This window comes from Callithrix jacchus, chromosome 6 (assembly GCF_049354715.1).
Source record: "Callithrix jacchus isolate 240 chromosome 6, calJac240_pri, whole genome shotgun sequence".
Taxonomy (NCBI): domain Eukaryota; kingdom Metazoa; phylum Chordata; class Mammalia; order Primates; family Cebidae; genus Callithrix; species Callithrix jacchus.
The window spans coordinates 27323389-27337849 of NC_133507.1; the positions used below are offsets into that span (position 1 = coordinate 27323389).

The 14461-nt window shown below is 45.4% G+C and overlaps 1 protein-coding gene across 1 annotated transcript; it reads left to right on the forward strand.

Annotated features, from left to right (window-relative positions):
- The first annotated feature begins 2981 nt into the window (after positions 1-2981).
- On the forward strand, positions 2982-9261 carry CTXND1 (cortexin domain containing 1). Its single transcript, XM_035303995.3, has one exon. The coding sequence runs from the start codon at positions 3045-3047 to the stop codon at positions 3222-3224; it is 180 nt and encodes a 59-aa protein (XP_035159886.1). The 5' UTR covers positions 2982-3044; the 3' UTR covers positions 3225-9261.
- Positions 9262-14461: the final 5200 nt, after the last annotated feature.

The window sequence follows — 14461 nt, forward strand, 5'->3', positions numbered from 1 at the left end:
GATAAAATGGTACATGTGAATATTTAAAGAGGAAAGAGTCCAGAATTTTCAGAAGCTGACATCGAGTAACATTCAAGAAGTAATACAAACACTAAGTTAGAACATACAGAGAAAACCACATCTAGGCACATTCACAGCAAAACTGCTGAAAACCAAAGACAAAGAGAAAATATTTAAAGCAGGCAGAGAAAAATGCATATTCCCTTCAAAGAAGACAAGACCTTGGGGAATATTATTCACATGACCTCTTCCTGAAGGACATGCTAGACAGCAGCCTACAGCCAAACAAGAGGTGATAGGAAAACTTCAGGCAAAGGACTGGTGGGGAGCCTTAAATAGATGTCATTGTAAAACTGAGAAGGAAAACTAAGGTAGACAGAAAAGCAAAAAATAACACATAAATGTTACATACCCTAATCATGTATAAATAATGGAACTAACTGACAATGGGAAGAGAATGGGAAAGGAGGTAGAAATTAGAATAAGCTCCCTAATTTCCTAATGTCTTACAGCTGGGAATAAAAATCCATCTAAAGTTGACAATTCAAATTACAGAAACTAATGTACATTTAAAAGAACAAAGGTAAATAACTAGAAAGCTAATACCAGTGACTAAAATTAGTGGAAGAAAAAATAAGAAATAAGAGTAGGAATCAGGGATATAGGAAAAACAGTAATAAAATGCCTGTAATCCCAGCACTTTGGGAGGCTGAGGCCAGCAAATCATGAGGTCAGGAGATCAAGACCATCCTGGTTAACAGGGTGAAAACTTTTCTCTACAAAAAATTAGCTGGGCATGGTGGCACATGCCTGTGGTCCCAGGTACTTAGAAAGCTGAGGCAGAAGAATCACTTAAACCCTGGAAGCAGAGGTTGCAGTGAGCCGAGATTGCACTACTGCACTCCAGCCTGGGTGAGAGATCGAGACTCTGTCTCAAAAAAAAAAAAAAAAGAAGAAAGAAAGAAAAGAAAGTAAGTAAATAAAATGAGTATATTAATCACAACACTCTGCTTCCAAGGCCAAAAAAGGGAGATACCAAAAACTCAATAGAAAAATAGATTAAAAAATATTAACAGATAATTCACAAAAAAGGAAGAACAAATGAATCTTAAACACATGCAAAGATGCTTAACTTCATTAAGATAAATAAAAATTACTCTGAGAGCTACAAGGGTGTATGCATTCGTAAAATCTCAAAAATGATGCATTTAATATTTGTACATTTCACTGCCTATAAAATTTGCCTTTTAAGAAGTCTGTAAACAAATATTGAATTCTAGTTCATGACACACGTGCTGAAGTGCTTTGCAGTGAAGTGTACTAATGTCTTCATCTTACTTTGGAATGAATTCAAAAAATAAAAAGGATAAATAGGTGCATAAATATGACATTTTTAAAATGCAGCAAAATGTTAACAACATAGAAACTAGGTGGTGGATATAAATGTGTTTACTGTATAAATCTTTCAACTTCTTTGTGTGTTTGAAAATGTTTGTTATAAGATGTTAAGAAAAAAAATGCTTCTAGATAACATTTTTCTTCAAATTGGCAAAAATAAAGGATAGCTCTGTTTTCAAGATTGTGGGCTAGGCATAGTGGTTCACGCCTGTAATCCCAGCACTTTGGGAGGCTGAGGCAGGTGGATCACGAGGTCAGGAGATTGAGACCATCCTGGCTAACACAGTGAAACCCCATCTTTACTAAAAATACAAAAAAATTAGTTGGGGGTGGTGGCAGGCGCCTGTAGTCCCAGCTACTCGGGAGGCTCAGGAGAATGTCTTGAACCCGGGAGGTGGACGTTGCAGTGAGCTGAGATTACACCACTGCACCCCAGCCTGGCAACAGAGAAAGACTTCATCTCAAAAAGAAAGGTCAAAATGGTAGATTTTATGTTATGTGTATGTGGCTACATTTTTTTAAAGCTTATATGTGGTGTGTGTGTGTGTGTGTGTGTGTGTGTGTGTGTGTGTTTCTTTTTTATTTATTTATTTATTTTTTTGGAGACAAAGTCTCACTCTGTTCCCCAGGCTGGAGTGCAGTGGTGTGATCTTGGCTCACTGCAACCTTCACCTCCTGGATTCAAGTATTCTCCTGTCTCAGCCTCCTCCTGAACAGCTGAGATTTTTTTGTATTTTTTGTAGAGACGGGATTTTGCCACGCTGGTCTCAAACTCCTGAGCTCAAACAATCCTCCCACCTCAGCCTCTCCAAGTGCTGGGATTACAGGCATGAAAGTTGTTGTATTTTAAAAAGAGAGAAGAAATCAGCATCAAACGACGGAGTGTGGCAGCTCCCATTTCCATGCCCAGGGAGGAGCTACCTAGTCCAGTCCAGATCCAATCTGGAGCTGGGCACCTCAGGAAATAACCAGTCTTCTTTGCCCCTTTCTGTTCCAGTCACAGTCCAGCGCCCCCGCCAGCCAGCACAGAGCCTGCTCTCAGTGAAAGGCCACTGCTATCCTTGGGCATCCCCCACTATGCCTGACTGCTCCCCGTGCCTCCTGGAACAGCCAGGGTCCTTATGAAGTGGTGACCACTCCAGTCAGCAGGTCAGTGTCCCCGAGACTGGTGAGGGCTGAGACAAGGTCTAAGAGAGGGGAAGGCGTGGTTGACTTTGGTTCCAGAAATTCCCCAGCCAGTGGTCCCTAAGCTTGCACCGACAAGTATCTTCCTGAAGCTCCAGGCTGGGTGAGGAAGATGGAGCCCCCCTAGAGGAGGTAGAGACATCTAGAGACCTAGGATGTGGGACGTAGGACCTTGGGTACGTCATTTCCTTGCTAGAGACTCTGGTTATCTACAAGGCTTCAGGCTGTGACCATGTGAGTCCATATGTGCCCATCCCCCTCCCCTCCTCCAGGGTGGTCTGAGCAGCAAGCTCTGGCTGCAGGGTAGCAGATGAGAGGGAGCAGAGGTTGGCGCCCTGCAACAACCCCAGGCACGTGACCATGCCCTCTCTTCCCCACTGCCGTGGCTCTCTGCAGGGGCGGAAAATGGTACCAGTCAAGCCCAAGGTGGAGGAGGAGCAGCCCGAAGTCGCTGCCGCGAGATGGAGGAGCCCACACCCGAGCCCGTCTATGTCGATGTGGACAAAGGGCTGACCTTGGCCTGCTTTGTCTTCCTCTGCCTCTTCCTTGTGGTGATGATCATCCGCTGTGCCAAGGTCATCATGGACCCTTACAGTGCCATCCCCACATCCACCTGGGAGGAGCAGCACCTGGACGACTGAGGCTAGGCGGGCACCAGACCTGGCACTCTCTGGTGGCAGTGCCCCAGGATGCACCTCTGTGTCCCCTGCCCGCCTGCCATCCCACAGAGGAAGGAATGAATCTGACCACCCAGGGCAGGAGAAGGTGCAGCTTAGTTAGCCTTGCTGACCCTCCCTGGAGCACCAGCATGGAATGCCTGGGTACCATGGGGTTGCAACCATGGAGCAGCCAGGGGATAAGAGCCCTGGACCAGGACCCAGGAGGCTGGGGTTCCAGTGGGGGGAGTCACTTTGAGATGATGGGGTAGTCACTGGCCCAGGCTCCTCGGCACCTTTGGGAACTGGATTCAGAACAGACGCCCCACCCCCAGGCCCATCACACAACAATGGTCTCATCTTGAGGAGACTCTCTGTTCTTAAAATGCAAAGTAGCATATGGAGGCTCCCAGCCAAGAGGTCCCAGGTGAACCCCAGCCCCTCCCCGTGGACTAGCAGTGCAGTGGCAATGAGGGGAAAAGCAGGTTGAGGGAGTCTCACCTGAAAACTCACAAAAGGCACAGGATATGGGCTGCTTCCAAGCAGCATTTTTTTTAAACTATAGAGGGATATATTTTTCCTGTTATAAATAAAATGTGCATTTTAGAAACTTGGAAAAATGCAGATAAATAGGAAGAAAGAGGGGAAATCACATTTATAATCCCACCTCCCAGAAACCACCATTTTGATATATTTTCTTCCAGCCTTTTTACTGGTATTTTTTAGTCAAATTCATACTCTATGCATGACATTTTGTCACCTCATATGATAGCATGAATACGTCCCCATTACATCAAACACCCTTCTTAGCTGCCAGTCCTAGTGACTGAAGGGTAGCCCATCAGTTGGGTAAGTCATGGTCAAATGATCATCTTCCTTGGCTGGACACTGAATTTTTTTCGCTAAGTTTTCTTCACACAAAATTATTGCACCCAGTAATCTTTTTGAGGGTGCACAGTCCATAAGATGATACTGAATGGGGAGACCTGGTTCTAGTCCTACATTTACCAGTCAGGTTACTACGTGAACTTGAGCAAGTCACTTCACCTCTCAGTGCCTCCATTTCCTCATTGTAAGATAGGAAGAGCCTTGTCATCTTTAAAGTTTTATTTTTTGCATATACCTCATGTGAACAAAAGGACAGAAATGAGAGTGAATGTGCCATAAATGTGCCATAGTGGGAGGTTGGGGGACAAAGAAGAAGTTGATGATGATGACTCTTCTCAAGCCCTCCCTCCTCCCACCTCTTTCTGCCCTCTCCCCCACTCCCAGTCCATCACCTACATCTGTGACCTTGCAGCAAGATTATTGGAGTGGAGCCTACAAAGGTCCCGAGTCCCAGTTCCTCTACTTCCTTGTTATGGGACCCCCAAATAACTCACTCAGCCTCTCTGAGCCCCAATTTCCTCATCTGTAAAGTGAGGGAATAACATCTACCTCACAAGGTTGTTGTGAGGATGAAATGAGAGAACATAGGCAAACATGAGTGTTCTCAAATTCACCACCCCAGGAGAAGTCAGGGTTCTGAGCTGGGAGGAGCAGAGGTTTCAGGTGCCCCCTGCCCCTATAGAGCCTGCAACCCTCAGCTTTCCTCAGTTTCTGAGGGATGCTTCCTACAGGCCAAATCTCCCAGCCAGAATCATGTGGTCAGAGGAATACTCACAGCTGCCTTCCCCAGCACCTGACTTTAAGGGATGAGGTGTCTGCTAATTTACGTAATTGTCATTGTCATCAGTTTTCCCATAACATGATATGAAGTTAAACTGGAGCACCTGTGCTCCTGTTCCTCTGAGTGCATTTATTTTATCCCTCCAAGGTGTGGCCTTCCATCCCCATCCAAGAGACCTGCAGCTGTGAAGAAGCTCAAGCCATCTTTCTCACCATCTGCATCCCAGCCATTAGTCCCCAGCACAGCCCAGGCTACCCCGAAAATGGGTTTCCAAAGCACTGTCACTACTAGCAGACCCCTGAATGTGGACAAGGCCACAGCTGTTCAGGCTGCATTTCAGGGGACATCCAGTTGTTATCCTTCTCCCACCCCCACCCCTACTATTGTGAGATGCACAAAGGGACAGCTGGCAAAGGCAGTGAACCGAGATGCAGGCCCCATAGAAGGGGGAGGAGTCAAAGCAAAACTCTTGTGCATTGCCTGGGGTTCAGCTGCAGCAGCCCCCACTCTGAAGCCTACTTTTGAAGTGCCAGGCACTTCTGTGAAAAGCTCATCAGCATGCATTTACAACGTAAACTAGAACCAAGTCCCAGTCAGCTACTAACAGACCTCAGGAAAAAGAAAAGATCTTGCAGACATCCTCTGGGCACACTTTAGAACCCTCAGCAGTAAAAAAGAGGGTGTTCCGGGGCAGTGCTACTCAAACCATGGTTGAAGGACAAACACTCTGCAATACTTGAGGAGCTTGTTAGAAATCCAAACCCACAGCCCCCTCCAGGCCTATGTATAGAATGTACATTAACAAGATTCCCTCGGTGGTTTATATGCACATTAAAGATTAATAAGCACTGCCTGAGAATTCCTTGCTCCTAATCTTTTCCACACTCAGATTTGCTAATAGTTTTCACCTTATCTCTTGATTCATTTGATGGCAACAGAAATAGTAACATTTCAGGAAAGGTGGGAAATATAAAAAGCACTCCCAACCCAAGCCTCCAAAAAATAGCAATTTTCATTTTGTATCCATATATTCCCTTCTAATCAGTCCTCATGCAAGATTTTTTTCATAAAGTCCACCTGTTAGATAACTTTGTATCATACTTTCTCCAAACGTTACATCACCAGTATACTTTCCTGTGGCTGCTACATCATTCACACTTGTCACCTTAATGGTCACAAAACATGACATCTAGTGTACATATACAGTTATGTAGACTCCTATTATTAAATACTTGGATTTCTTTCATTTTCCCTGTTGAACATATTCCAACCAGAAAGGAAAGATCAAGATAGATATGATAACCCTGGAGCTTGCTTAGGACAGGGGAGAATAGATATTTACAGTACACTCCCTCTATCTAAGAGACACATGGAGCACATGGGGGAGGGAGACCGTCTAAGAACGGTACCATATTAAGGAGAAAAAAGCAACTGGAATCTCATGCTTCAGTTGTTGGAATGGGAGGCCCATGAAGTTGGCCACAACCCAGGACTTAAAGAGAACACAGTCTGGAGAGAAACTCTCCAAAGCAGAGAATGGGTGGTGGGTTTTCCAGGTGGTGCTGCCTAGTGGCCAGTTTTAAGTTGTTGCTTTTACTGTGCTCAGCTACACTCCCTTCATGTCACCCCAAACCCTCTCTAAAGTCTGATATATGATCCACTCTGCAGCAGTGGTATTTGGGACAATGAAGGCACCTCGGTGGCAGGTCATTTGGGGAAATACAATCTGGGAGGGGCCAGCAGTCCCAGAGACAAGTGAGGTAGCAGAAATATGCAGAACCAGGAGTTCGAAACGATGGTCCTTAGAAGAAATATGGCCCCTAAGGATGCTCAAAGAGGTGGATATGTATAGTGGGACCCTAGCTGTTCCATCCTGGCATATCATTCCCATCATAGCTATTTCATTTTTTCCAATTAGTTGTTTGAATGTCTACATGTACTTATCCAGTTGAAAGACCACTGTCTCCCTGTCTCATTAGATTTTCAGAACTTCAGAGGCTAAATCAAACTTCAGCCCCAAAAGGGGCTGGTCCTGCTTTCAAACACCAAGTGAAGAGAACTGCAAAGCTTAGTGTGTCCACTAGTGTGGTTTCCCAGCCCTAGGTCTTGCCGTTAATGACTGGTTCTGCCATGCATGATCAATGCCCACCTGCAATGCCCTGTTGCCCAGTCTGTGGAGAGGTGCCCCCACGGAGTTACCTGGGTCCACATCCACGTACCCAACTATTCTGGTCAATCACAGAATCCCACCCCCACCCCCACTATTGTGCTTGATGGTCATCGGCAAAGACTCTCTCCCTTTAGGAGGGTTCTCCTTGGAACCTTTAGGGTCTTGGCAAGAAAGAGATGGCACACACAAAGCACTGACTGAACATAGTTTAATGAAAGAATATTTACAGAGGTTAGGCAAGGGCACGGAAAACAACAGGGAACAGTAAAACACCCAGGGATGGCCAGGCAAGGTAGCTCATGTCTGTAATCCTAGCACTGTGGGAAGCCAAGGCAGGCAGATTGCGTGAGCCCAGGAGTTTGAAACCAGCCTGGGCAACATAAGCAAGACACTGCTTATCTACAAAATATTAAAACTGTTGAAAAAAATTAGCTGGGTGTGGTGTTGCACGCCTATAGTCCCAGCTACTCAGGAATCTGAAGTGGGAGGATCACTTGAGTCCACGAGATTGAGGTTACCGTGAGCTAGAATTACACTACAGCACTCCAGCCTGGGCGACAGAGAGAGACGCTGTCTCTAAAAATGAAAAAATGAAAACGAACTACCCAGGGACAGGCAGGCCACAAGCTATTAACATCTCAGCCTAAAGAGACAAGGAGAAGGATCTAGAACCCAGGGAGTGCCATAGCAATGGAGAAGGAGTCAGCCAACGAAAGCCCTGGCCACAGGTACAGGGTCAAAACTCCTGCACAAACTGCAGCTCAGTAGGAAGAGAGCTGGGGGAATAAACGCCTTGACCTCTCACCTCCTGTCCTCCAATCTCCTGTCTGGGTCTTCCATTGGCCAAAAAGAACAAAAGCTAAAGGGCAGGGGACCCCGGGTGATACAGTCTATACATGCAGCACACTGGAGCAAAAGACAAAAAACCAGCACAATTCCTCCTATTACCACTTAGGAGGCATTCACCAACTTTGCTTAGATGGGAGAAAACTATTTTGTCCCCAACACAAGGGAAACATCAAGTCTCACCAGCTGCCATATTGTTTGGGGGGGGGTCACAGCAATTTAGTCCCACTCCCACCTGCCACTTAAATCATAATGTAGCCACTCCTGGGTACGTGGAACACTTCCTGTAAAGCACAACTGCTGGTGTCCCTTTCTGTGGCTGGTCATTGGACCCAGAGTGGTAACTGTGGCCCTGTTCTCCCAGCATTCATTCCATAGCCCCTCTACCTTCCGGCAGTCCCTTAGCTGTCAGAGAATTTTATCTGGTGGAATGATTCAAATGTTCATCCACAGAGGATCCAAATTCTTGGTTCCCTGTCTTTATTGAGGTGCCACAGTATCCACAGATTCCTAAAGAACATGAAGAGGTCTTGAAGATCTCACCTGGAAGCACCGTAAAACTCAGAAAGAATATCAGGTGCTCTGAGGCAACACTGCTTCAACTGTAGTTTAAGGATGGACAGCACTGGCATCTCTGGGGAGCTTGATAGAAATCTAATTTCATGCCCCCACCTCAGGCTTACAGAATGAGGACAAGACATACAGGGAGTACCAAGTGCCCTAGTGAATCCCTGGGTTCCAAAGCTAATCCTCCTTGCCCCTATTGTGTAGCAGAAACCTCACTTTCCCTTGAATATTGGGGTAAATTATCCTGACAGTAAAGTGATCTCTTTCTCTGCCTACTGTTTCAGCATAAGGGGCCCCAGATGGCACAAGACCACCTTCCGATTTAACAGACCCATAACTATATTCCCAGGTGGAAGCAGTTCTTCTTGCTCACTAGAGAGTTCCAAAGCCACAAAACCTAAGGTTTCTTGGTTAAATGCCATGTATGTGGGATATGCTGAGATGAATATGCTACGATTTGAATGTGTCCCCCAAAGCTCCTATGTTGGAAACTTGATTCCCAATGCAGCAGTGTTGAGAGGTGGGGCGCGAGGAGAGGTGATTAGGCCATGAGGGCGAAATGAATGGATTAATGCTGTTATCTCAAGAGTGGGTTTGTTATGAAAGGGGGTGTTTGGTCCCCTTTTCTCTCTTGCCCATGCGATGCCTTCCACCATGTTTATGCCATGTTTATGATGCAGTGCAAAGGCCCTTACCAAATGCTGGTTCCTTGATCTTGGATTTTGCAGTCTTCATAATCATGAGCCAAATAAATTTCTACTCATTATAAATTACCCAGTCTGTGTTCTTCTGTTTTAACAGCACCAAATGAACAGAATGAAACAGCACAAATGGTGGGGAGGGACAGGGATGGCAACCATATCTGGAATATTCTATTCCTATGCCCTCCATGAAGAAAAGGACTTAGTGAAATTAATCTGCTACCAAGTGGCTGTTCTTTCTCCCACTACCCATCCCTGGGACTGGAGCTGTATCAGGGGCTTAGCATTGGTCTCATTCATTGGAAGGCTACATATCCAGAAGTTATGGAAACCAATGGACCTTAGCAAGGGAGAGCCCACAGTGTTGATAGCCTCTATCCCTTCCACTACGGTCACTTTGTTCATGATGTTATTGAGCAAACACCAGAGTAGACAGAGAAAGAGGCTAATACCCACAGGCTGAGTCATCTTACCTACCTGATCACCGAGAGCCTTTTCTGCAGTGGATGCCCTCTGGTAGGTATATAGATGGTCCTTGAATATCTTGACACCCAGGGCTCCTTCAAATATGTCTTCTCTGGACCCTCTCTTCCCATCCTGTTCAGTTGGATGGATACTGTGATTCTCCTATTGGAGATAGTTAGGAATTCCACAGAGCACCCCCATTTACAACAGACACTTCTAGTACCATTGGATCTGCTGATCTTAAGGTCCAAATGGCAGAGTAGCTTTCATCACAGTCTGAATATACCTTTTCTAGACCCCTTTACTTTTCTGGGCCCCATTCAAAACCAGCAATCTTATGATGTACCCAGTAAATGCATCAGACACCCACACAAACGTTCTCTACTTTGCCTCAAAAGTCCAGAGATCCATCAACTGCCGAGCCTCTTTCTTTATGGTGCAAGACACAAGTTGAAGCAACATGTTTCTCATCTTGGGATATTCCAACAGGCCTCAGACTGCTAGAACCCAAGAAATTTCCCCAATGTGGCAGATCACCGAACTTCCATGTTTTCTTCCCCACTCTGGCAAGCACGTGGCAGTATGGCACTTGCTAGTTCTCATTCACCCGATCGAATTAGCATAATGTTATCAATATAGCAGACAATCATAAAGTTCTATGGGCTGTCAAGATGACAAGGGTCTCATGTAATATGACAGAGAGGAAGAGGATTGGCAGATCCCTGAGGTAATACACTTAGGGTATGCCATGGACTTCTAACAGGTGAAAGTGAACTCCTTCTGATTATCCGTATTGATTGTGATGCAATAGAAACTATTTGTAGTACCATAGTCCTCAAACTTCGGTATGCATCGGAATCACCTGGACAGCTTGTTCTAACACAGCTGGTGAGCCCCCTAGAGTTTTTCATTGAGGTGGTCTTCAGTGGAGTTCTATTAATTGTACATCAAACACATTCCAAGGTGACGCTGAAGCTGCTGATCCAGGGACTACCCTTTGAGACTTACTGTTCTAGTCACCTGGCACAATACCAGGTGCACACCAGGTGCCAGGAGCTGAGCAGGCCTTCCCTAATAAAGATACCGCATCCAGAACAACTTCTGAAATAGCATCAATTCCTGACTGTGTTTATGAAAATCCACAGTCATTCTCTAGGACCCACCCGGCTTTTGCATAAGCCAGACAGGTGACTTAAATATTAATGCCGCCATAGGAAGGAGACTTGGTTCCCAATTAGAACCACCTGTTAGAACCACCTGTTCTATGGTTAGAACCACCTGTCCTGCATCGCGCAAGTCTTTGATGGGGACACAATTCAATTGCCCTGAAGATGCAGTATTGTTTTTGGTTTACTATCTCGGCAGTTTCAAGGGCTTCCATGGTGCCCCTTCTACAATAGCCCTCACTCCATGGGTCCAAAGACAAACGTGGTGATTTCACCAGTTACTAAGTACTCCTTTGCTGACTGTACATTTCAGGACCAGGGAAAGAACCGCAGGATAGGTCTGTGATCCCACTGGACCCACTAGGAGGCGCTCTCAGGCAACCTGACTTAAAAACCCACACTGACCAGTGGATCACAGTGTCATTTTCAGTCTTCAGAGATTAGCTTTAGATCTGTTTTCAAACTGCCTCAAAGTCTTGGTATTTCCTTTTTCTCAGTGTGTGAGCACCCTGACAAATGGTCACGGGTCCCTCTGGGAAATGCTTAGAGGAAGCTTTAAAATATAAACTTATGCCCAGATCAGACAGGTCTTCCTCAAAGTCTCTCCTCCCTTGAAGGACCCAAGTCTGTGAATGGGGTTAGGTGTGAGTATAAAGTCAATGGTCATGGTCCTCACTAGGATGACCCAAGTCAAATCTTGTTCCATAAAACCTAGAATTATTTCCGCCCGTATAGGTGATGCATCTGTTTCATTTCTAGTTACCACGAGTAACCACGAGTCACCCATACCACTGATCCCAGTGGTTCAGAACATTCTGACTGCCAGTCTGCACTGATTTTTATGGTAGTTGTACCCACCTTGTCTCTTATGATTAAGCACCACCCAGCCATCTCCCCGTCCACAGAACCCCATCATGACTACACAAATCTGAGAACCAAACACTACAGCCTCATCTCCCATTGTTATCTCCACCCTACAAAGAATAGCTCTTAAAGAATGCTAGGGCCGGGCACGGTGGCTCACACCTGTAATCCCAGCATTTTGGGAGGCCGAGGCAGGCAGATCGCACAGTCAAGAGATTGAGACCATGCTGGCCAACATGGTGAAACCCCGTCTCTACTAAAAATACAACAAAATTAGCCAGGCGTGGTGGCATGCACACGTGGTCCCAGCTACTCAGGAGGCTGAGGCAAAAGCATTGCTCGAATCCGGGAGTTGGAGGTTGCAGTGAGCCGAGATCGCGACACTGCACTCCAGCCTGGCAACAGAGCAAGACTCCGCCTCAAAAAAAAAAAAAAAAGAATGCTAGGACTCCCCTTAACAACACACTTCTTAATGCTTTCTTACAGGGATTGTTGTCAGGGCCCTCCAGAGAGGTATGCTCTGGGGCAACTGATCCAGTTGCACATAATGGACCCACGCCAACATTCCCATTTCCCTGGGCCTCCAAGCTCCTTCCCCTGAAGGATTCCAGGGAAATTGCAGTTACCTCAACCTTATTGACTGAAGTATACTTGCTGAGTTTAGATTCCAACTAAGCAGATCAACTTAGCAGACAGTTTACCCCACTCCCAGGTACTCAAGCCAACTTAAGTCCAGAATCCTCCATGAGTGTATGAACATCAATAAACTCCTACCTTACATCTTCCTTGGTCTAAATCTCTTGGAATCTATTCCTGTACATGCTCACTAGACTCCAGATAATACAAATTGGAAGGATTCTGCAACTGTTTCCATGTTTATGCTGAAGAACTTGCCCTTCTCCCTCTGGCCAATGCCAGGATCTAACTAGTTATGATTCTGAAGATAGTAAGGGTGTGTGTGAGAGGAGAGATTCCTGCCCTGCCCCAGGTGAAGTCACTGAAAGATTTTATGCAAAAAGATGCTGCTTCCTTCGGGGAGGGTTGAAGAGGCTATTTCATGGGAATTTGGGGATTCAAAGTTGTCGGCCTCATCTGTGTCTGCCCAAATGTGTCCATCTCAAGTGTCAGGGTCTCTCTTCACCACTGTCCTCACCACGGTCCTTCTCTTAAGAGGATCAGAAGGATTACATACTTACCTGGCGCTGGAGCCCTGGGACCAGATCCTCAGCCACGTCCGTCCTGTGGCTGAGTGAAGTAAAAGGTTTCTTTACTGCCACATAGGTACCGTCTGATTCTCCACCTGCAGCTTGGGTTGCGAATTCAAGATTGGACTCTACCTTTCTCTTTGTGTAATTCCAGGGCAATCAAGAGAAGCCAGCAAGGACTTCATGAACAAAACACCAAAAGCATTGGCAACAAAAGCCAAAATAGACAAATGGGACCTAATGAAACTCCACAGCTTCTGCACAGCAAAAGAAACAGTCACTAGAGTGGATCGGCAACCAACAGAATGGGAAAAAATTTTCACAGTCTACCCATCTGACAAAGGGCTGATATCCAGAATTTACAAAGAACTCAAACAGATTTACAGGAAAAAAACAAGCCCATTCAAAAGTGGGCAAAGGATATGAACAGATACTTTACGAAAGAAGACATATATGAGGCCAACAATCATATGAAAAAATGCTCATCGTCACTGGTCATCAGAGAGATGCAAATCAAAACCACATTGAGATACCATCTCACGCCAGTTAGAATGGCGATCATTAAAAAATCTGGAGACAACAGATGCTGGAGAGGATGTGGAGAAAAAGGAACACTTTTACACTGTTGGTGGGAGTGTAAATTAGTTCAACCATTGTGGAAGACAGTGTGGCGATTCCTCAAGGCCTTAGAAATAGAAATTCCATTTGACCCAGCAATCCCATTACTGGGTATATATCCAAAAGACTATAAATCGTTCTACAATAAGGACACATGTACACGAATGTTCATTGCAGCACTGTTTACAATAGCAAAGACCTGGAATCAACCCAAATGCCCATTGATAATAGACTGGATTGGAAAAATGTGGCACATATACACCATGGAATATTATGCAGCAATCAGAAATGATGAGTTTGTGTCGTTTGTAGGGACATGGATGAATCTGGAGAACATCATCCTCAGCAAACTGACACAAGAACAGAAAATGAAACACCGCATATTCTCACTCATAGGCAGGTGATGAAAAATGAGAACACATGGACACAGAAAGGGGAGTACTAAACACTGGGGTCTATTGGGGGGAAAAGGGGAGGGCCAGTGGGAGAGGGAGGTGGGGAGGGATAGCCTGGGGAGAAATGCCAAATGTGGGTGAAGGGGAGAAGAAAAGCAAAGCACACTGCCATGTGTGTACCTACGCAACTGTCTTGCATGCTCTGCTCATGTACCCCAAAACCTAAAATCCAATAAAAATTAAAAAAAAAATAAAAAAAAATAAAAAGAGAGAAGCCAGCCCACTCTGCAATCTGTGGAATCACTGATACTCCCATAGCAGAAAAGTACCAATAACTCTTATTTTCCTAAAGGCTTGCTCTCAGCCTGCTCCCGGTCTTATATTACCACTGGTGACATTTTGATAATTGTGACATTACTCCATGCCAGAGGTTATTAGTGTCCCACCTCCCACAGCAAGGAAGTGTTCCTCAAATATATGAACAGCTCAATTCCAGCATCTATTTTCAGTCTCTGAATCAATTCCTGACTGTGTTTATGAAAATCCATAGTCAGAT

What these genes read in the sequence shown, in the direction of transcription:
- CTXND1 (XM_035303995.3), top strand. Translation starts at nt 3,045, where the DNA reads ATGGAGGAGCCCACACCCGAGCCCGTCTATGTCGATGTGGACAAAGGG.